The 23,977-nt window shown below is 41.6% G+C and overlaps 1 protein-coding gene across 2 annotated transcripts; it reads right to left on the reverse strand.

The window, feature by feature from the left end:
* Window positions 1–869: 869 nt before the first annotated feature.
* On the reverse strand, window positions 870–1,856 carry OLIG2 (oligodendrocyte transcription factor 2). Of its 2 annotated transcripts, XM_072606954.1 has the most exons (2): window positions 1,676–1,856; window positions 870–1,597 (listed from the first exon to the last, which is right to left on the reverse strand). In XM_072606954.1, the coding sequence occupies exons 1-2, from the start codon at window positions 1,854–1,856 to the stop codon at window positions 870–872; spliced, it is 909 nt and encodes a 302-aa protein (XP_072463055.1). The 2 variants fall into 2 exon arrangements, with proteins under 2 accessions (XP_072463055.1, XP_072463054.1); XM_072606953.1 differs by having other exon boundaries at window positions 870–1,856.
* Between the last annotated feature and the right edge of the window lie 22,121 nt (window positions 1,857–23,977).

Here is a 23,977-nt window from a genome sequence, read left to right on the forward strand (position 1 = left end):
ACAGAAAAGGTAGAAAGAGAGGAGTAAAATACCTTTAGAATATATATAACTAAGAACACCACCAAAAGGGCATTGACCGTTTTGGTTACTCCAATTCAAAGGCGTCCCTTCTCACTTTGCCTACCAAGTCTCTCCTCTTTAGCAAAAGAAAATTCACATAAAAATGCCAACAACAATAACAAAAAAAACAAACAAACCTCAAATGAACAACAAGAATAACGCTCGGTAAAACAAAACGACGACAACCAAAAAATTGCCATAATTCGCGGTGAGTTGTGGGTGTATACAGTTACTGAAAATGGAAAGAACAAGTATGCTCTGTACAGAATACCGCCTTCCAACTTCTTTACGAGGGGGAGACTAAGAGAACTCGTATAGGGTGTGTGTCCGAGTCTGCCTGTTGCAACCAAATCTTAGCCCATCTTGGGCTCGCTTTTCTGGGGTCTCTGACCACAGGAAGAAGAAAGTGGGGAAAATAAAAAATCGGTGCAAGTGTTGTCAGATCCTGCTCGGCTTCGATCAGCAGTGAAGAAACAGTGAATTGCTCGGTAAAGGGAACGTAATAGTGGAAGTTGTCAGTGCCTTCTTCCAATTGCCTTATCCAACGAGTTTTTTTGTTTTGTTTATAGGTCCGGGAGGGCTGGCAAAGGCCACAGGGAAAAGGTCACCGAACCCTGCAATTGGGGCCTCTGTCTCTTCGGTCCCTTGGAGACTCACGGTCTAGGGTCCTTCATCCCTTCCTCTCTCCCCTTTTCTGAAGGAAAATGTTCCACAAATGGAGCTACTTCTGCTCCTCACCTTCTCCATCCTCGCCCTCTCCATCCTCACCCAGGGGCCGTTTCCAAAGCCTCGGTCGGCTCTGGCGGAGCTCATTTGGCGTCGGATGTGAGTCTGGGGAGGCTGGTCGTGCTCATACCGGAAACGTGGTGGTGAGGTGGTGGCACCTGACACATGCTACACGGGCAGGGCATCCCACCCCAGTGTTGGAAACTGCCACCGCCTCCCCCTCCGCTGCCCAATGGTGTGGCCACGGACGCCGAGGGCGACTTGAGCAAGCCATGCGGGGGTCGGATGGAGCTGACCGCTGAGAGGCCAGAGCCCGGAAGGGAGGCGCTGGAAACGGCGGCGGCGGCAGCAGCTGCAGCGGCCGCCGCAGCTGCGGGCGGCAATATTGGGTGATGGACTGCAGGGTGGTGGGAGGCGTGCGCTGCTGCCGCTGCTGGGTGCGCAGCAGCCGCCTGCAGGGGCGCCGAATGCGCCAAGCTCCCGCAGGCTGAAGGGTGGAAACCAGCGTGGTGGCCGCCGTAGATCTCGCTGACCAGTCGCTTCATTTCCTCCAAGGAGTTGGTGAGCATGAGGATGTAGTTGCGGGCCAAAAGAAGAGTAGCGATCTTGGAGAGCTTGCGCACCGAGGGCCCGTGCGCGTAGGGCATGACTTCACGAAGACCGTCCATGGCGATGTTGAGGTCGTGCATCCGCTTGCGCTCCCGGCTATTGATCTTGAGCCGAAGCTGCTGTAGCTCCGGCTCTGTCATCTGTTTCTTGTCCTTCTTGGTAGAAGATGCGACCGAGGAAGAAGAAGAGGTGGAAGAGGAAGACGAGGTGGTGGAGGACGAAGACTTAAAGCAGCCGCCGCCCAGCTTGTCCCCCGGGTGCACGCCCGCCGCGCCCATGGCGTTCCGAAGATCCGCACTTAGCTCCGGCTGGCAGTCGTTTGGTGTAGATGAGGAGACCGTGCCCCCGGAGAAGCCACCGCCACCTCCACCGCTGCTGCCCTTGCTCCGGGCTGTAAGGAAGATGTCATCCGTCTCTGGTGAGGACGGGCGGCTGGACACCAGACTGGCATCGGAGTCCATATCCCTTGGGCAGGCGACACACACACACACACGCACACACACACACACACACACACACACACACACACACACGTTCTCCTGGTGAACTCCCTCTTTCACAGTCGGAGTCACTGCCCGCCAAGCCTCTTCGCACGCCTCCTGTGGAGAGGAGGAGGGGAGAAGGCAAGAGAAAGAAACACTAAGTCACTGAAAGAAAAATTTCCCTCCCCACAACAACTAAGCAGCAGTAGCGGGAAGTCCCCGGCAGCTTAATATCGTCCCACCTTAGCTTAACTTTTACTCTCTTTCTGGCAACATACAAAACACGAGCAACTACTATGTTTCTCCCCCGCCCCCACCCTCCGTAGGCAACCCTCTCCTTATTATTCCCCATTTCTCTCTTAGTGGATCTCATTACAAGCTACTGTTCAATACAGTGCACAGGGTTTGCCTTGGGAGTACGTTTGGGGGTTGGGGGTGGGGGGTCGACTGGTTGAGGAAGGGAGGAGGGTTGCTTGTCAGTGAGGGAGAACAAACATTAGGTTTCAAGGAGTTAACTACCCTAAGTGATGGAAAGGTCGGGGCAGTCTCCTGGAGGAGAGACGGTCACAAGAGAGGAACTCTTCCTCATGGAGAGGGGGAAACTCATCTGAACAGCAGAGTATTTTTTCTGTGGTTGTGTTGACCCTTATCAGCATCCCCATCACACACACGCGCACATGCTCCATTTTCTGTTCTTTATCCTGTCCCTTAACTCCTCGAGGTGACAGAAACACGGAAAAACGGCAGTTTGTTACTCTTTTTCCTATTTGTTTCTTTTGGGGGTGGGATGAGGACAGAAGTGTCAGCCGGATAGAAGAAAAGGGTGATACGGCTGCTGAGGAGAAGGAGCCTCCCTCCACCCTCTGCTTCTGGGTTAGGCAATTCTAGTCTTGAGTTCAGCCCCAAACTCCGGGTCTGAGCTGAGTAAACTGATCATTTACCCTGGATAGATGTCAGAGACCCGGGTAAAGGTGGGATTGGGAGCGGGGGGCAGCTAGGCGAGGATAGAGAATGGAGAGAAGGTTTGACTGGCGGCCGACACTTACTAGTTTTTTTCCAGGCGAGCTCTATAAGGTGCAGCCAGGGAAGCCGGGATCCGCTCTGGGCGCTTGGCGAAGGGCGTTGTGTCAGAGCTGTAATGATATTCAGCACCTTTAGGGTCTCGACGGGTTTTTATAGGCACATCAGCCGGCAACAGCCGAGGTTGAGGAGGGGGGTTGGGGGAAGGAGAACAATGTTATTGTCCTGGAGGGGCCTCTGCACCAATAAGCACCGTCCTGTCAGGGGGCTGGGAAGCTGATGTCATCCAGGCTAATTCCGCTCAATGAAACGGACCCCGGGCACACGCCTCTTCCCACCCCCGAGCCAATGGACGTCTTCAAGAAGTAAAGTCGCAGAAAGGGACAGAAGGAGGGAGGGACAGAAAAGGAGGGTAGAACTGGAGGGAGAAAAGGAGGAAGAGAGAAGCTTTGTCAAATCTATAAAAATACAACAATGATTAGTGTTAGGAACAGCTGTTAGCGTGAGTAGGGAAGGGGAGACGCAGACCAAACAAACTTGAAGCAAGCAACAGTAACATTTTGAAAAACACCTTCCTAACCTCTTCTCGTCTCCACCTTCCCAGTCTTGTCCTGGCTCCCTCTTCTCTTCTGAATCTTCTCTCGGTTTCGAGCAGGTTTGGAGAGTTTTAATAGCTTTCACACAATCCCATCTGTATTTTCTCGCCCCGAATATAAACACTCACCAAGGACAATGCAACCAACCCATCCCACACTTACTTAAGCACTTACCTCGTGTCTGGGAAGCAGCAGCAGCGCTCCAGCCATCTGCCGGTTCCCGAAAACTTATATTTCTCTCCGAGTGCCTTTGGGAGTCGAAGGAAGAAGGGAAAGGTCCAGGGAGAATGGAGAGAGATGATTAGAATAGTAGAGAAATAAAACCCAAATCTCAAAAAGTCGTCGGTGGTGCTCTATTTTCTCGGTATGATAATTGTGATCTCACATCAAATAATCATAGGCACTCAATACATATTTATTAACTGGATAGATGAATGGATACTCAAAATTCTGAATTTTTTGAATGTTGAATTTTGCATGTTGGTTACACAAGTCGTAGTTTTCCTAGGTTTCCCCATAGTCCCAGACCTCCTTGCGGGTTAGAGCAAATAACTGTAAAGATAATGAATGTTGACCACGGATATATTAATACTGTAAGACAAATCTAGAGCTGTACCCTGCATTTTCACTATTATGAGAAGCAGTAGCAATTAAATTTATTTCCCTTCATCCTGAGATCTTTTAGGCCTACATAAACTTCTTTCAGACATAGTACAAACGGGCTCTTGATAATTTGGTTAAATCTGAACGTCTTTCAAAGCTTAAAAACAAAACAACACAACTCTTTAAGACCTAATTGCTCTGTCTGTAGAACAGTCTCCAAGTATCTTGAAGGTAGATACTTTTCCATCCGTTGTAAAAGCGAGGAAACTGAGATTCAAAAGTCTTGAGAGAGACTACGTAGAAAATTGCTAATAGTTTGGAACTGAATGCCGGTAACATTTCTGATTAAGAGCTCCTTCATTACAATCAACAGGCACATTGAGAAATCAGCGAGACCTTACAATGGCCATCCTGGGAGATGGTACTTGGGCTACTTCTTAAATCACTGTGATCTGCCCAAGCCTACTTTCTAGTCTCTATCTTTTCTCTAGATTTGGCACGTTTTAGACACAGGAGTTTGAAGAAAGTTGTTACAATGAAAAGGGAAACTGCGTTCTGGTTTGAAATTTGCTGACTGTTGCCTTCGTGTTTCTGGGTGTCTTTTATTTTCCATGTTAAAAAAAAATTTAAGGGCATGGCTAATATGTATTCACTATGTGAAAATATAAGTTTATTTCTCCCAGCTCCAGGCCGCTTTTTTTGTGAGAGTAAGATATGGCCTGTGTAGCTGCAGTACACAGCCCAGTAACTTGTACTCAGAAATTGCCATGGTTAGCAAATGTATTGGATTCAAATGCATATTGAAAACTTTAGGAGTGGGAGGATCTTGTCACTGTAATATCTACTCCCTTGCCCTTGCCCATCTATCCGCGTAAATCTCAGCAGGTTCTCTTCCCCGCCTCAGCTTGGTATCTTTTTTTTCTGAAGCATTGCTTTTCTAATAGTGTGTTTCGCAGCTGGCACTGCAAACCGTCCGTTAAATATGTATTTAAAACGTTAAGACCTGAAGCGTGGAAATATGTTGCCTAACGGTTATGATGATGACCCATAACAGTTCAATTAGGAGAATCTGTCACATAGACAATCTGGCTGGGGGGTGGGGGGGAACTGGAGGTCGCGAAAACTTGCTTCTGCACGAGAGTCGATGCATACAGTTTCCAGGAATAAAGAGTTTGTGAAAACGCCTATTTCTGTGCTCCTAGGTCTGATTTTTGCATTTCTGTAATTTTAGTTGTGTATGTGTTCATGTACAAATGTCTATATGTACAAACAGTTGTGCTATGTGTGCGCGTAGTTGCTGTCTTGTGCATGTATGAACAATTCGTATGTTAACCATGTAACTATGACCACCCATAAGTTTGGATTTCTAAACACTCGCGCTCTAGTCTCCTCCCCGCCAACACAGTGTGGAAAATAATTCCCAGGAGAGGGTGGTGTTCTTTCTCTTGGTTTTGTTGAGGGCAAATTGGCCTGGGAAGGAGGCTAGCCTGTGTCTGGTCAACCAGCTGCAGAAGGCATGGCTGCCCGCCAGGGTTTAGAAGCTAAGACTTAGCCGCCCGCAGGCAGCGGACTGTAGCGGGATTGGAGGCGGGGCGGGAGATTGACTCCACGCAATTGCACCTGTATATGAGAAGGAGTGCGCAGAGATCCAGTTCAAGGGTCTCTAAAAAGAGCATCTGAAGTTTGGACACCACTCAATACGCAACCAAATGAGCAGCAGCAGTAGCAGCTTCACGTAGAGCAGTAGCACTGAGTTGTAAAATGAGGGTATTGGACTAGAAGGAGGTCTTTGGTTCTTTCCTGATCTAAAGTCTTATGAGTCTATGATGATCAGATCAGAAAACTAGGCCCTCCACCACGTCCTCCCGACAGCCAGCTGCGCCACGAGCAGAGTACCCAGGGCTAGTCACCTCACTATTCTTCGCAGGCCACTCCAGGCGCTGCGGGGCAGGGGAGGAGGCTGAGGCCCGAGGTAGTGCTAGGGGAGTTATCTCGCCCACGGACAAGCCGAGTCCCACTCAGTACTGTCCCAGACCTCCTTGCCAGAGAGATCTCTTGTGCTGCTTGAAGGAAACCTCCCCACCCCCCAAAGCTGGGAGGTGGGGAGGCATTGTGTAACTAACAGTATTTAAAGAAAGCGCTATGGCTATTGAAGAGAGGCCTTTCAGATGCTTCGCTTTCCTCCTTTCAACTTGCTTCCTGCAGGGGGATGGTGTGTGTGTGTCTGTCTGTCTGCCTGTCTGGCTGTCTGTCTGGCTGCCTATCTGTCTATCTGTGTGTGTGTGTTTGTGTGTGTATGTGTGTGTGCGTGTGTGTGCGTGGGCGCGCGTTCAAACGCGCGCTCCCGGTCGCTGCTTGGATACCGCTTTCTCCCACAGGAGTCACTGGCTATATTTACTGTTGGTAAAATCCCTGGGAGGTTTCTTAGTTGGCCGGGACGTTCTGCAGCTCTCCGGATCAGTTTTTCAAATGCATGGAGTTACGGATTTTCTTTCCTTTCCCTCTTTTTGCATTTTCCTCCCAGAACAGGGTAGGTTTCTACTTAAGCCGCCTAGTGGCCGGGTGGGAAAAGCTCCGACCGAACTTTCTCAGGCCCCGCTTTCCAATCCGAGGGTTCGAAATGGATAGACCTCCCAATTTCTTTCCTTTCCTCTCTCCTTTATTTTTCCTCCCTTTCCTCTTCCTTTAGCCATTCAAGTATTATCCCTCCCTCTGCCTGCTGGGCTGTCAGCGCCGTGGCTGCCAAGTTGAATGGCTTCCTGTCCTGCCTAATGCGGTCCAAAAGGCACAGCAGTAACCCAACTCCTGGCAGAGGGAAAAAGGCCATTTCAGCCAATGGGGCCGAGAGAAAGGGCAAAATAGGAGCACTCAGATCACAAATTTCAAGACCATAGAACTCCGGAAGCAACTGGATGTGCATCTTCTCCTGGACTGTAAACTCTGAGACATCCTGATGTAGTGGAAAGTCATAGGCTTAACTCAGAAGACTTGAGTTGGAGTTCCAGTTCTTACTCTGGACCCTGGAAAGTCATCATATTTTTCTCAACTTCAATTTCTCCACCTATATATTAGGGAAAGCTGTCCCACAGAAAAACTTGTAGAGCAATCGATACTTGGAGTTTCTTCTGCCCTGAGTTTTTCCTTCAGAGGTCAAACTTGTTGGGAAATTGTAAATTGTCTTTCTACTCAAGGATAGGTTGTTCTAGGTGACATTTAAGGTTCCTCCCAGATCTGAGAGTCTGCAATTCTGTGATACTGGTTCAAGATTCTCATGAGGAAAGTGCTTTAGAAATATTAGCAATTATTATAATCCATCTTAGTCTGTAGTTCTCAGAGCAGGAGATCAATACATTTTTCTCGCATTAACACACACTGACATGTTTGCATATATGTGAGTACACATAAATATATTTATATGCATGTATCTTTGGGTTGCTAAGGAGGATGTCTACATCTATTTAAGTGGACATATAATGCAGTATTTGAGGGATTAAGAACCTGATGTGTAGGTTTTTGTTTCTGTGGAAGTTTCTGAACAAAAGGCTGTGATTGTGACTTCTATATTTGCATGTGTGTATGTGTGTAGTAGTACAGATAGAAAGTGAATGAGAAGCACTGTTTCTATGTAACGGTAATAGACTCTAAGCCCTTACTTGGTCCTGAGCCTAGAAGGAATTATCCAAGGGCTTCAACTTCTGCGGCCACTGTGTTTGGCAAGGAGAGAGAGAGATAAGAGCCCAAGACTCTGGTCAAGCAGCCCTGGGTCTTGGGTCTGATTCCAGTTCTACCACCCAGATAGGCGACCTTGGGCAAATTATGAAGTTTCTCTGACTTTTAGTTTCTTCACTCAAAAAATGAAGGGTTTAGAATATATTATCTCTCTGATCTTCCTTAGCTCTTAAAGCCTGTCTGAAATAGGAAGCATATCTTGATTCTCAAAAGCTCAGTTAGGTTTACAATCTGTCTATATCATCTAATGGAAGGTTCAAAAATCATTTAGGGCATGAAATGACCCTCTGTGAGGTAACTTCTCCAGGTTATTAACACTGATTCTTCCCCTAGCTATTTAAGTGACTCTAAGTAACTTATTCAGATCTGTCTTTGTCATGAAGTTAATGAGGGTAGTTTGTCTTAGCCTCAAGTTTTAGGACTGCTAAATGCTGACTGGGGTGTGCTGCAGGGTGCTCAGATATGACTGTAGACTTAGAGCTGTTAGTGACCCTAGGGGTTCATCTAGCCTCCTTCTTATTTTACAGATGAGGAAATGGAGACCCAGAGATCTAAAGTGACTTGCCCAAGATCACAGTAAGTCCAAAGCTGAAGCTCTTTCTAGGATACCACAAGGCCTCCTGCACACCTAAATACAGTCAAACCAACACTTTCCTTGCTATCTCCTTGACAACTCTGAAAATAGAATCTGATTTAAGCAATAAAATATCAGGGGAAAGCAGAAATTAGGGGTACACAGCATAATTTTCCCATCATCCCTTTCTAGGAAAAAGTTCCCTGTAATTATCAGTACTTTTAATTCAATAAACATTTATTAACCTCCTACTGTGTTCAAGAGCACTGCACCAGTGGCTGGAAAGGGGGGAGGGGGGGAGGCAGTGGTGTACAAGAAACTCTTATTGACCTCAAGTGGAAATTGAACTCAAATTACTATAGTATAAGGTGAAACTTTATAGTCCTGGTGGTGGAAGACATTGGATTTCATGTTAGAGAACTTACGTTGATATTCTGGTTCTGGTACTTTGACCAAAAGCCAGACCTCAGTTTTCTCATCTTTACAATGGAAAGATTAGTCTAGTTTGCCTTCCCTAGGTCTATGGATCCAAGCATAGGGAGGTATAAAAATGTGGTAAGGGATGGGGTATATGGAGAAAAAGTTGTTATTGACTGAGGGAATACGATGGAGCATAGATGGGTGCTTGAATAAATAGTATTAGAGTATTCTGAAGGTGGTTCTTTGTACAGTTGCCCCTTGTATAGGAAGCAGCTACACCAGGTTCAGCTCCATTAGGGATGTAATATTCAACAAAACAACTGTGACAGTTTAAGCTTTCACCTCCATCCTCTTACAAAAGAAAAGTCCCAGAAAGTCAGGAGATTCAGAGAAAAAGAAAAATTTGGGCTCTGACCACCATTAAGTCCAATCCATAGGACAAGAAACTCTCCCTTGTGGTCTGTGAGGCATACTCTGCACCTTTCCCTTACACCTCCATAAGGTGTGTAAAACACAGTGATACATGAAGAACTCTTAGCCTCTCATTTAACTACCTGTATACCCTTGGTTGAACTTAGATCATTACCTCCTCCCCTTCCAGCTCTGAAATTCTATGCATTTTATGAATCTCTGATTCTATCTAAATTTAAACAGTTGTTATTGTTATCTTGTAAAAAGATATTATCATTATATCTACATTGTTATCTCACTACATGTATTATTTTGGACTAGATTTTTTCATCAGTAAAATGGGAACTTACAGGCTACCTAGTCCAATACCCTAATTTTACAGAAGAAGAAACAAGGGCCCTGAAAGGTTAAATGATTCATCCAAGGACACACAGAAGGCAAGCTGCAGAGACAAGATTTGAACTCCATTTTCTTAAGACTCCAAGTTTACCCATCTTTTCACTACCCAGTGATGTGGATTGGGTTATTGTGGGGATAGTGCTTTGAAAACTTGGAAGTGCTATGTCAATAGTTATTGTAACTATTATTGGGGAGGGAGAATCCTATTTTATTAGAGACTGAACTCCTATGTGGCACCAAAGCATTACTGATGAGAATAGTAAAATGTTGCTGTACATTTACATTCACACTCATTTAACTATTCTTTCTTGCTACAGAAAGGTGATTATCATTAAGTATCCTTCAATGAAGCTCTGCTCTGATTGTGTGGGGGAGGTGACCCTGTCTTCCCGCAGGTTCCTTGAAGCTGGCAAGACTTTGCTACTGTAAAGGCAACCATCTTTGAAAGACTTACGGGCTCTGATCAATATAAATTCAGAGAATGGCCGATGGAGAATGATACCCACCTCCTCAGAGTTGCAGAGAGAAACTCACGCTTGTCGACATGGTCAATGTAGGAATTTGTTTTGCTTGAGTATGTAGAGTATGTATATTTGTTACAAGGGTTTTCTTTTTCTTTTTTCCAATGGAGAAGGGATGAGAGGGAGAAAATAGAGTTTTATTAACTTGAAAAAGAATTTTTTTAAAGTACTTCACTGATTAATGGTTAGCAAGTGTGCTTGCCTATATCCCTGGCTAACTGAGTTTAGCAACGTTTATCCTCAGAAGCTTGGAGGTGCAGTAGTGGGCAGATGGGGAGGGTGGGGGTGGGGGAAGTTGGTGGAGCCTGGGGGTGGGGGGAGAGGAAGGATCTTTCTTGGTAGTAGCTGCTCCTGAATATCTTGTACTGCAGCCTGCTTTCGGTGAAGGCAAGGCAGGAACTGTGTGCCAATGAAATCACATCTTGGGAAGACTGAAACATGAAGTCATAACAGACACTAGGTCTCCAAGCAAAAGCCAGTTTCAGGAAGATCGGGTTGCTAGGTCTGACTCCTCTCCTGGGCTGGCGCCTCAGATCCAGAGGGCGCCCTCGCTTCTCCCCACGGACTGAGAATCCAGCTCCGAATGGAGTCTCGTATTCCTGGAGACCCGGGAAGCTAGGGGCCTAGCCGCTTCCCAAATAGTGGCCGCTGGGGCTCGGGATCCAAAACACTAGACAATCTCCCGAGCTCCAAGGAAAGCACCTGCTTTCTAAAACGAATTTACACCTGTACCACCCATCTGCACTCCCCTTCCCTCTCGACTCCTGGGACTGTTGTCTAGTTCTGCCAAGGGAAGAGCAGCCCATGGCTTTTGCCCAAGGACTTGGGGAGGGGAGATGCTGGGGCAGGGAGAAGGAGGAAGCTGAAAGCAAACGAAGGAGGAGGAGGAGAGATAAGGAAGTTTGCCTTGATTCATTCCATTCATTCATACACGCATTCATTCATGAAGAGTCAAGGAAGGTCTAAAAGTAAATCAGACTCGCGCCTATGAGCAAATGAGGTTTATTAAGAGTTGTGGTCTTTTCATCTTCTTATTACCTGGGCCCCTTATAGGGACGGGAACCTGAAATTTCCAGCTTGCTGGCGAGGAATGTCTTACTCCGCCTTCTGTTTAGGCTTTTCGATGTGGTTATGATGTGCAGCTGTGCTTAAGGGGTAGTGAGGTAGCAGGGACCTGGACCTTGGACCTCGAAATTTGTACCTCGACCCCCTAAGCTTTTAAGGGTAGTCTTTTAAGGGTAGGATGGCTCTGACAAGTCTACCTCTTGCACTTCCATGAACTGTCTTTGCATAGCCTCTCTACTCCCCCACTCTTACATCTCGTCCTCTGACCTTCTTTTCTTTCTTCTTCCTTATCTCCCCGCCTTTCTTTTCTTCTGGCTTTCCATTTCCTCTCATCATATTCCCTCCCCTTCCCTTCTTTCCTCCTCCTGCCTTCTTGTCTTTCCTTCTCCTCTCTTCCATTGTATTTTCCTTCACTCCTCTTTCTTCCCTCTCTACTTCTCTTTTCTCCTCCCCATTCTCCTCCCTGGAAAAAGAACGTATGTATGTGGAAGGGGATTTTTATGAACTGATGTTTAAATCTAGTGTCTGTGTTGTGTGTTATTATCCAGATTTCTCAAGTGAACCATAGCTCAGATCATGCTGTAACCAAAAGAAAAATCGTGAAGACGTAAACAGAAAATCTACACCTTCCTGGTAATGTTCAGTAAGCCCTCTGGTAGAAATCAACACTTTTTTGTATTCTTGTTTTTAAAATTGAATTCAACAAACATTAAGCTCCTAAAGTGAGAAGAGCACTGTGTCAAAGGATGAGGGAAACACATTCAATATGCTTCATGATCTCTCTCCCGGTGGAGCTTAGAGTCCAGCAGATCTGCAACATTCACTACTTTATTTCTGTGATTATATTGGATGAGTCTTGCTACTACTCCACTATCTTTTTCTTACAGCCTTTGGCACTGAACTAACAGCCATATTGTGTCTAAATCAAAGACACACCTAAAAGCACACAACCAGATGACCCAGGGCCATTGTATGAACATTTTACATAATTAGGCCTCAGAAAAGGCTTTGAAGAGTGTAGTTTTTAAAATAATACATCACCCATGAGTCCACTGCCCCCAAAAGGTCCTGGATCTGATTCTAGGGGCCTAAACCTTAAAGGATCATCATGTGTCTTTGGCTCATGATCTCTACTTGGAGTTCTCCAGGGGAAAAAATATCTAAAATAAATCCTAGAAAATGGGGTGGAAGGAAATAAAAAGTTTGCAATCATAACTGTGGAAAAGTTTTTTGCAGCAAGTATCTCTGATAAAGACCTCATTTTTCAAATACATAGGGAGCAGAGTCAAATTTATACAAATAAGAGTCATTTCAAAGGATAGGAACAAGCAATTTTCAGATGAAGTAATCAAAGTAATCAAACGTGCAGAACTGGCGTCTCACCTGTGGGTAGCTGGAGTCAAACAAAACAGGCTAGAGACAGGAGAGTCAGGAAACAAACAAGTTTAATTTCAAAGTGAGGGAAATGGCTCGCAAGCAAGGACACACATGCCAAAGTCCTGCCTCTAGTGGGGGTGGGAGGACCATGTTAGTGTATATTGATCTCAATACTTATACCAAGGCTGTTCAGTGAGCTATAAGAGCAACAATGTAACAAGTTTGATTCATAGTAGGGCTTCATGACCACAAACAATTCTGTGATTTTGCTGTGGCTGAGATCATCCAGAGGGTGAGTGCAAAGGATTGTTATACCAACTCAGGGCACAGATTGCTTGCTGGGGTTTAGCTCTGGAAAACAGGGTGTCTCCTAATATTGTGACACTATCTATAGTCATGTGAAAAAAATGCTCCAAATTGCTAGTGATTAGAGGAATGCAAATTAAAACAACTCTGTGGTACCATCTCACACCTGTCAGATTGGCTAATATGGCAGAAAAGGGAAATGACAAATGTTGGAGGGGACAAGGGAAAACTGGGACATGAATTGACTGTTGGTGAAGTTGTGTACTTATTCAACCATTCTGTGGAGCAATTTGGAATTATTTCCAAAGCGTTAATAAACTATGCATGCCCTTTGATCAAGCAATATCACTGCTAGGTCTGTATCCCAAAGAGATAAAAAAACAAAAAAGGAAAAGGACCTATATGTACGAAAATATTTATAGTAGCTTTTTTTGTGGTGATAAACAATTGGAAATTGGAGGGATGCCTATTATTTGGGTAATGGCTGAACAAGTTTTTGCATATGATTGTGATGGAATATTACCGTGCTATAAAAAATGATGAGCAGGATGCTCTCAGAAAAACCAGGAAAAACTTACAAAAATGGATGCTGAGAAAAATGAGAAGAACCAGGAGAACATTATATACAGCCAGCAATGTTGTATGATGATCAATTGTGAATGATGGCTATTCTTGGCAGTATAGTGATCAAGGACAATTCTCAAGGACCTATGATGAAAAATGCCATCCATCTCCAGTGAAAGAACTGCTGAACTCTAAATGCAGATCAAAGAATGCTTTTTCTTTATTTTTCTTGGTTTTTTGGTCTGTGTTTTCTTTTACAACATGACTAACATGGAAATGTTTTGAATGACTGCATATGTAAAACCTATATAAAACTGTTTTCCTTCTCAACAATGGGGGGAGCATAGGGAGGGAGGGAGGGAATTTGAAAGTAAAAATTTTTTAAATGAATTTAAAAAATTATTTTTACATGTAATTGGAGCAAAAATAAAATATTAAATAAGAAAAGAAAAAAGAAAAAAATTAATCTTAGGAAAAGTTCTTGTCTAGGTTCCCTAAATGTGGGTAACAGGGCCCCCAACTCTCACAAAGGAACACAATGTACAGTATGAATATTTAGTATGAAATAATCTTTATACCACATATTATGGAACATTCATGGCAAAAGAGACTCACAGGAGCACTTAAACAAATATAGAATTATAAAACACTCTAGTACTGGACCAGTCTCCCTACTTTGGAGACTGCTGAACTATCCATTCAATTCCTACATGTACTTTAATAATGATGGAAGGTTAGAAAGTTTTCCCCTATTCCCCCATCTCCCCAGCATATGGCTTTCAGTCCTTCATATGGGATAGTCCTTTTCAATTTTCTTCTCCAAGAAGCATGGTGTTGAGGAAATTTCCTCCCACTTTAAATGAACACGAGAAATTAGGTACTGTCTCTTGAATACTCTCAAATTTACAAGTGCTATCCATTTTCAAGAATGGTCTGTGACCTGCTATTAGGGATAAATCTTAGACTAAGCACTGTGTTAATTCAAGATCAGTTATGGAATAAAATGAGGCACTCATAAGTTATTGCGCAGGAAGCAGAAAGAGGTTTACTTTGCCCTTTCTCATCGAGGATATAATGGCACTTAATTTCTCCAGATTCAGCTGCCTGTAGATATCCACCAACTACAAGGGGTTCTTCAATTCAATGTAGGTGGGATTTTTTATACCTACGATGATGAGAAAGCTATGCCAAGGGAGGCAGTAGCCAATTAGATCTTGGGAACAGATTTGTTCCATTTTTTAGGGGAAACTAGTCCTTGTTGCTAGGAAATGAGATGAAGCCTGGTCCTATAGCACCTGGGCTCTGAGAAGTACAGTATGTCAACCAGGATCTGGCAATCTGGGGAAACTCTCAGGTTTGAAATGTGTGTTGCTTGGAAGACACCATTCTCCATTCCTTGGGGGTGAAGGAGAAATTGCCTCCCCTTAACTTTGGGTCTAGAAGCCTAAGAGAGAGAAAAAGCAGAAAAATAAGGGGGTTGGGTTATTTCATAGCCTACTGGAAAAGGTGACCCTTGAATTTCTATATTCTGCATTAATCAGGGTCCATGATTAAACCTCCTTATACATGTACAGACTTATTTGTTTAAACATTCAAAGGAGGGTCTATTTTTTCATTTTTTCTTTATCTCTTTAGTGTTTAGGTGTTTTGTAATAATCTCTCTCTCTTTTTCTCTCTCTCTGTCTCTGTATATATGTATGTATGCAAGGTAATTTTCATTACTTAATTGGGGAAATCTGGAAAGGTTTCATGTACAATGTGGCACTTTAGCTGACTTTTGAAGAAATTAAGGGATTATAAGAGGTCAGGGTAAGGGAGAGGGGAGAACATTCTGGGACAGACTGGAGATCAGTCAGTGCAAAGCCATGAAAATGGAGGATGGAGTGTCATCTGTATAGAATGACAAGAGAATCAGTGTGGTTGGATGATAGGATGTGGGAAGAGGAGTATGTATAATAGTCATGCTCAATGTATAATAATGCTGGAATAGTAAATTGGGGCTAGGTTGTAACAGGTCTTAAAAGCCAAATAGAAATTATATTTATCTTCTTTCTAGGGTTGTTGGGAGGATCAAACTGGATACATTCAAGTCTTAAAGTGGAATATGAAATCACTGGAAAAGAGAAAAATTAAATTATCAGTTTGCTATTTATCTTGTTTCTGTTATTGTCTTTGTAATTCTTTCCTCTAAGATAGAAAGAATTTTGATTTGGGAGCAAGACTGAGCCTAGGGACATGATGTATTTCTTTTGCTTCTTAAAATTATTCTAAACTTAGTAACCATCAACATAAATGAGAATTCTAACATACAACAACAACAAAATTTCATTTGTGGAGCTATAAAATTTGGTTATTTAAAAAAGCTTTTAAGTGTATATTAAATTTTTCCAGATATTGACCCAAAAAAATCCCATACACTCTGTACTGAAAGAGTACTTCCTGTGTTCTTTTTCTTCTGTGTATTTTTCTGGATTTTATTATTGTCATTGCTATTACAACTTTTTACATCATTGTAGTCAGTGTGTATCTTGGTCTGATCCTGGTTTCTTGACCATGGATCACTTCATATGCCATTTTGTGTTTCTTTGAATTCTTCCTAGTTATAATTTCTTATGGTGCTAAATAATTCCATTACATGTATATACTAAAATTTGTTCAGGCATTCCTCAATTTTTAACATAGTAGTTATTTCCAGTAATATGATATGATCAAAACAAATAATCGTGTATGAATAGTTCTTTTTTCCTAATAGTGGAATCACTGGTGCAAGAAATATGAAGAGTTTTATAGTCCTTATAGTATAATGCCATCATGATATTAAAAAAAAAAATTTGAAGCAGTTCATTGTTCCACCAGAATTGTTAGAGTGTAACTATTCTTCTACAGCCCTACCAACACTGAATTTTAACCATCATTGCCAATTTAATGGACATAATAAGGCAGTGTCTGAGAGTTGTTTCAATGTACATTTCCCTCTTCTTCTGAAGTGCTTGATTTAAGCTTTATCTATTGAGGAATGCATTTTACTTATAAATTTGTATCAATTCCTTATAGATTTATGGCAAAGATCCTTCTTCCTGAATTCATTTCTTTCCCTTTCATTCAGGATGGATCACATCCTGCACTAAAACTTTATTTTACAGATTCAAATTGATTTATTTTGTGGACCTCTACATCCTTCCAGATAAGAATTTTCTACCTCCATGAAGTCATGACAGATACAGAACCCTTTATCTTATGTTTATTATTAAAAATATTGAGTCCATTGATCTATTTGGAATCAATTCTTTTTCTGTTGTGATATTTAGTGTGAAGCATATCAAATTCCATTTTTCCCTGTATTCCTATCCAATTCTTCCCCAATTTTTGCTGAATAATGTACTATTTTGTAAACTGACTAGCAATATGGTGGGCAATTGATCCAATTCCTCATCCCATCCTTTGTACCAGAATGAATCAAACATATAAAAAGAACTTCCAAAATGAATAAATATTTTACCTCAATTGTAGAGAGAAAATAGCTTATTATTTACCTAACAAATAGATTAAATTATTGGAAACAAGAGAAATGTACTTAACTACATAAACATTAAATTTTCTTTGCAACAAAGACATGTAATATGAGATGCAAAGATGATATTTAGTCCCCAGTGGACAAGTGGTAAAAGAATAGTAATAGAAAATTTATGGAGGAAATGTAGATAACCATAGAGCATAGATTTAGAAATGGAGAAGCCTTCTGGTGTTATCTTGTACAATCTACTTATTTTATGGTTGAAAAAATTGAGATCCAAGGGGATTAAATGATTTGTCTACAGCCATATGGGACATAAGTGACAGAGGCAGTGTTTGATTCTAGATTACCTGACTTCAAATACATTATTTATAGTACAGCATCCAGTCTCCCAATCATGTAAAAGAATGGTTCAAATGAATAACAAATGAAAAATAAAGACAAAAACAACACTAAGGTTTCCCCTCTAAGATATCATGGAGGCAATGTTAAAAATGAAGCAATGTTATGAGTGTTGTGTGAACAATATACAATTGGTAAAGCCATGAATTGCTGTAATCATTCTGAAAAGGTATTTGGAATTTTTTCATGAGAATCACCAAACTGTTCATATTCTTTGACCTATTGGTCCCAATAGTGGGCATATATATTAAGAAGGTGAATAAAAAAAAGAAATGCCAAATGTGACAAAATGTTCATAGCTGTACTCCTTGGAGTAGCTATAATGTTAATAGAATAGGAAGATCTTCCCCATCCGTTAATAGGCCTATGTGACCTGCTTTGAACTCTGACCCTGCTCACAGCCGTGATACAGCTTGAGTGGCATTGAGCCTGAGTTACATGGAGCCCATTGTGGGAGGAGCTTGCCCAAGGAAAAAGAGAAGGAGGAGCTTGCCCAATGGAATTTTTTAACTGAAATAGAATGTTGGGGAAAGAGGAGTAAGTGTGAGCCGGCAGAGGCAGGAATTTTGCCTAGGAAAACTTGTTTGTGAGGATGCCCTAATAGAAAGAATGCTTATGATGTTGGCACTCTCTGGATTGGTGATGAGTATCTTGCTAAATCTTACCTCCTGCTATCCTAATAACGATGTTCTAAAGAAATATTTTGGTTTTGCCTTTGAGGAAAATAATTTATTATATTCTGTGAATCTACCCTGGAAATATATATATGCATATTCATAGCAGTGGCTACGGATATCACATTGGCATTATAGTAGCAAACCCTTCTCTCCTCAAAGAAAACTAAACTAAGAACAAGTGTCTGAACAAATTGAAGTAGAGGAGTTCTAAAAAAGACTTGCATGAATTGAAATAGAATAGAGAAAATAAAACCAGGAGAGTAATATGTAGAATGGCTACAATGATGTAAGTGCTAACAGCACTAAAAGCAAAGAAATTCTGGTACATTTTAGTGAATATCTTGGTTCTGAAGAACTCTGAAGGAAATGTATTTTCCTTCTGGAGTCAGGGCATCTTGAGTACTAGAAGCAGGACCCTGGACAAGTCACTTAACTTATATCTTCCACAGTTTCCTCACCTACAAAATAGAGACAATAATAGCTCCTCCCTCCCTCCCAGGATTGTTGTGAGGATAAAATGAGACAATATTTGCAAAGTGTTTTGCAAACCTTAAAGTGCTATATAAACACTAGCTATTACATAATTTTTTATTGTTGCTACTTAGGGGACCCTGAAGTTTGATTAGACCCTTTCATGTCACTATCTTAACCAGGAATCCCATGAAACAGGTTTATTGAATTCATGTTTGGTCTTTGCAAATTGTATCACATCTAATAACATTTGTTTAGATGGACACCAGGTATCTCCTATAATTTTCTAATTTGTCTTTCAACCCTTTATTTTAATGTAATCTGAGTCCCAAAGTCCATTGGTATGAGACTCTCCTCTGGAAATCAATTCCTTGAGCCTGTGGGAGGGCTGGGGCAAAATTAGCAAGAGCTAAAGAGAGAAAAGGGCAGTCTCTTCAAGATCTGCTGTCTCTTTTTAGTGGAGGGAAAAAGAAGGGAGGTGAGAGAAAAACATGAAGTTTACTCTCATCACATTCCACTAAAGGAAGGAATAAAATGCACACTCATTTTGGTATGAAAACCTATCTTACAATACAGGAAAGTGGGGGAGAAGGGGATAAGCAGGGTGGGGGGGAGGATGGAAGGGAGGGCAATGGGAGGAGGGAGCAATTTGAAATCAACACTCTTGGGGAGGAACAGGATCAAAAAAGAGAATAGAAGCAATAGGGGGCAGGATAGGATGCAGGGAAATATAGTTAGTCTTACACAACACGACTATTATGGAAGTCATTTACAAAACTACACAAATATGGCCTATATTGAATTGCTTGCCTTCCAAAGGGAATGGGTGGGGAGGGAGGGATGAAAGAAGTTGGAACTCAAAGTTTTAGGAACAACTGTCGAGTACTGTTCTTGCTACTAGGAAATAAGAAATACGGGTAAAGGGGTATAGAAAGTTATCTGGCCCTACAGGACAAAAGAGAAGATGGGGACAAGGGAAGGGAGGGATGATAGAAGAGAGGGCAGATTGGTGATAGGGGCAATTAGAATGCTCGGTGTTTTGGGGTGGGGGGAGGGGAAAAATGGGGAGAAAATTTGGACCCCAAAATTTTGTGAAAATGAATGTTAAAAGTTAAATAAATTAATTAAATAAAAACAAAACAAAAAAAAAGATCTGCTGTCTCTTTGGGATCTGCAATTGCTTCTGATACTTCTGGCTTTCAGCTTCAAGAGAGAAGATGAAAGATGTCAACCCCACTTCTGGTTGCTGAAAGGAAGGATTCTGGGAAGAAACCAATATGAGAGGAGCTGGCAGCCTCTGTCGTGTCTCTATCCCTAGCTTGTTCTGCTACAGACTTTGGGGAATTTCCCCTTTAGTTTGAGATTTGAGACCCTCTTGGTTGAGCAGAGTTGTCTTCCTCTGAATGAGGGAGTTCCTTTACTCTGTATTCTATATTTCTATATTCTCTTATCTATCTTTTCTCTGATTTCTGTCTTGTTATCATCTCAAACAAATGGGTTTCTTTGCTATCTACAGGTGTGAATATTGTGGAACTGGTATTTGGTGGGAAGGGAGTCAAACCTTAAATGAGGCCCACTCTTCCCATCAGGAGAATCGGAATTAGCAATCCAAACTTTATCTTGAACCCCAAACCCAATAGACCCTATACTAATCCTCTAGACTAATAATACTTAAGGAAGCAGGTAGATACAATTCTAGCCCAGTAGCCCCTTTCTTTGAGAGGAGCAGAGTGGCCAAGCTTCTGGTCCCAGCCAGTTGCTTCCCTCCTCACAGGAATTAAAGTCTCCACTAGAGAACAATGAGGGGGAGAAGGAATTAGAGATGTCTCTTCTGTCTCCCTCCAAGCCACACAATGACACCCCCATGCTACACATAGGGGGACAGCCCTCACTACATTAAAAAATCAAGAACTTGTTGACAAAATACTTCCATAAATGTTACACTGACAACATTTGGTAAAAAGCTGTCATTTTAGGATCATTGATTTATAGCCAGAAGAGACCTTAAAGGCCACTTAGTCCAACTTTCTCATTATCCAGAAAAAACTAAGGCTCAAAGAGGTGAAATTATTTGTCCAAAGTCACACAAGTAGTCGGTGACAGAGGGTATGATTTGACTTTGGGTTCTCTGACTGGACTAATGCCCTTTCCATGGGCCCATGTCTCCTGAATTCTACTCTCATCCTATTCCTGTGATTATTAGATACATATTGTATGGAGTACAAATGTAATATAACATACGAGCCTCATTTAAAATAAAAGCCTCACTTTAAGTGCTTATCTAGCATTGAGGAACTACTCATCAGAGCAGTCCACAAGGGCTGGGGCATCTGATGTTCCCTGTCCTATACCCACCCATGTGGCTTGGACTAGGTTCAGCCTTGGAGAGCCTGGCCTCTGGTCAGAGGGTGTCCCTATCTCATATTCACTGACTTTCTAAGACCATCCCTCCAGTTACCCTAAGGATGATTTCATTATAGTAAATTAGATTATGACTCAGAAGTCAAAGGCACTTTCAATAATGACAACAATTATAACTGGCATTTATGTAGTGTTTTAAGGTTTACAAAGCGCTTTACATACGCTATCTTATTTGCTTCTCCCAAAGTGGTGGGAGGATTGGTTCTGATTCTGCTTTAGAACATGACTGGAAATATGTTTAGTATGCATGTATACGTAGCATCTGTATCAGACTGCATGCTGTCTTGGGGTAGGGGAAAGGGAAGGAGGGGGAGGAAATTTGGAACTCAAAATCTTATGGAAATGAATGTTGAAAACGAAAAACAAATAAATTAATAAAAAAACCAAAAGCGGGGAAGAAAAATAGATACTCTATGCACAATATAAATCAGGGTAAGGGTTAGGTATTTTATTCCCAACCCCCAAAAGAATGCTAAGCATAAAAGAATCATACTGTGATTTAAGACAATAATGAAAACAGAATTCGCTAAGTTGTAATTCTTGCTATTTTCTGGTTTCCTTAAGTTTCCTTATAACATAAAACAGCCTGTCAGACTGCTCATTAGGCATTCTACATTCTACTTTGGCTCTGTTTATTCTTCCTCCATTCTAAAAACCCAGTCTCCTCTGAACTTTGCTCTCAGCTGTTTCCACAGTAAAGTACTCCTTCCTCTGCTAGTGCCACAACCAGTCTCTGGTGAACTCTGTTGTCATTGGCCCTGTCCTTGCAAACATCTGGACCTTTGAACTCATACAAAAGGTTTCCTACTCAGGAGGGGAAATACAAAATGGGAAAAGCCCACAGGAACCCATGATTGCTTCATTGAGTCCATGCTCTAGCTGGGGCCAGTGACAGAGTGAAGAAATGAATGTCATATATTCTCTCCTTTCCTGCATTATAGAATAAGCACAATTTGCCACATAGGAGAATCTCAGCCAAGAGGGCTAAGCCAAAAGCAATGTTTTAAACAGACACAGTTCTTTACCTCCTTGTCATTGTCATTGGGCAGAGGAAGATCAAGAAACCATTTAAGGTTTTCTACATCATTCTCAAGTGCCCAGTCATTTAAGTGCTGGACCACAAGATGGCTAGAAGCATCTAGGAAGTTTGTCAAACTTCCAAAAGTTCAAGCAAGGAATTGTCATGTCCTTGGAGTCCCTGGAAGTTTCCAATGGAGCTCTGGTGCATGATCCATGGAAAGGCTCCTTAAGACTCATCCAACTGCCCTATTCACCACAACTGTAGGGAAGTCAAAAAGAGGGTTTCTCTCTAGCTTCATTAACCGTTAAAAAAACATCATTGAGTTAGAAAAATGCATGATGTGTATTTTATCTTTTTTTTGTGAGGGATTGGAATGTGAACTGAAGTAGTCATGTCTTCTTATAATAAAGTATATGCTATTTTAACTGTCAAAAATAATGTTCTTTAAAAATTTATCATAAAAGTTTTGCATAAATACAATATGGCCAAAATTTAAAGGGAAACAAAAATAAGGGGCAATTTTTGTTGTAGCAGGTGTCTTTGATAAAGATCTCATATTTAAGATACTTAAGAAATGGAAACAAATTTATAAAACTATGAGTCATTTCCTAATTTATAAGTGGTCAAAGAAGAAATCTAATAACAACATGGAAAAATGCTCTAAATCATCAATAATTAGAGAAATGAAAATTCAAACAACTTTGAGAGCAGCTTCATAATATTGGCATGTATATGTATACATATATGTGTATATGTCCATAATATTGGCAAAGATGACAAAAAGGAAAAATGACAAATATTAGAAAAGTTAAAGGAGAAGAGTCATACTAGTGCACTCTTGGTAGAGCTGTGAATTGGTCCAACCATCAAACTATTTGGAACTATGCCTCCAAAGTTACTAACCTGTGTATACCCTTTGATTCAGCTATATTGGCACAAAACTTATGCTCCAAAAGAGATTAAAGAAAGAGGAAAAGACCTATATGTACAAAAATATTTGTAGTAGCTCTTTTTGTGTTGGTACATAATCAGAAATGTAGGGTCTTTCCAATCAGGGAATTGTTAAATAAATTATGATATATGAATGTAATGGAATATTATTGTGCTTTCCTTTCTTTCTTTTTCATTCAATGGGGGAGAAGTAGAGAGACAGACAGATTATAAATGCATATAAAATAAATAAATATATTTATTTGAAATTTAAAAATCTTGATAATTTTAACAAGTCTTTTGAAACTTAAAAGTCGATCTAAAGTAAAAGGAAAACCTTGTGAAAATCATGGATCATCATTACCTTCTTTGAACCTGAGTTTCCCAGTGGTTTGAATAAGAAGTCCTTAAGCTTTTCATGTGCCATTGGCCCCTTTTGTCAGTATTGTTAATGTATTTTTGCATAATAGGAAGGTCTTTTCCATTCATTAATAGGCCCATGTAACCTATTTGAGTCACATGGAAGCCCGAGTCACTTGAGTCTGTGGTAGGAGAAGTTTGCTGAAGGGGTAGAGCAGAAAGGGGTGGAACAGGAATGGTGGAGTAGAGTTGAGAGAAAGGTGGTCACAGTAGTTAAAGCTGAGAGAGAGAGAGGAAGTAGACAACAAGCTGTGAGTGTTCATTTGTGGGAAGGCCCTACTAAGGGGAAGGCTTGGGGAAAATGGTGCTCCCCATATTGTTATTATGTATATATTTCTTTGTTGCTATGATGGATTTGGCTTTCTGGGACTGGCATTCAGCTTTCTGCTGTTTAAATAAATGTTTTGGTTCTGTCTTCCATGTGGAGAGTCTACCACATTTTGCGATTCAGAATTATGCCAGCTATACTGTATGCACTGTGAATATCACATTGGCACTACAGCAGTCTGGTGAAACATATGCAGCCATTCTCAGAATATCAAAATAACATCTTTAAATGCATAAAATAAAACAATAGGATTCCAAAGGAATGTATTTACATTAAAATATAGTTAGTTATCAATTTTTTAAAAAGATTATTTCAAAAATTTGCAAGTTAT

This window comes from Notamacropus eugenii, chromosome 5 (genome assembly GCF_028372415.1).
Source record: "Notamacropus eugenii isolate mMacEug1 chromosome 5, mMacEug1.pri_v2, whole genome shotgun sequence".
NCBI classification, from domain to species: Eukaryota; Metazoa; Chordata; class Mammalia; order Diprotodontia; family Macropodidae; genus Notamacropus; species Notamacropus eugenii.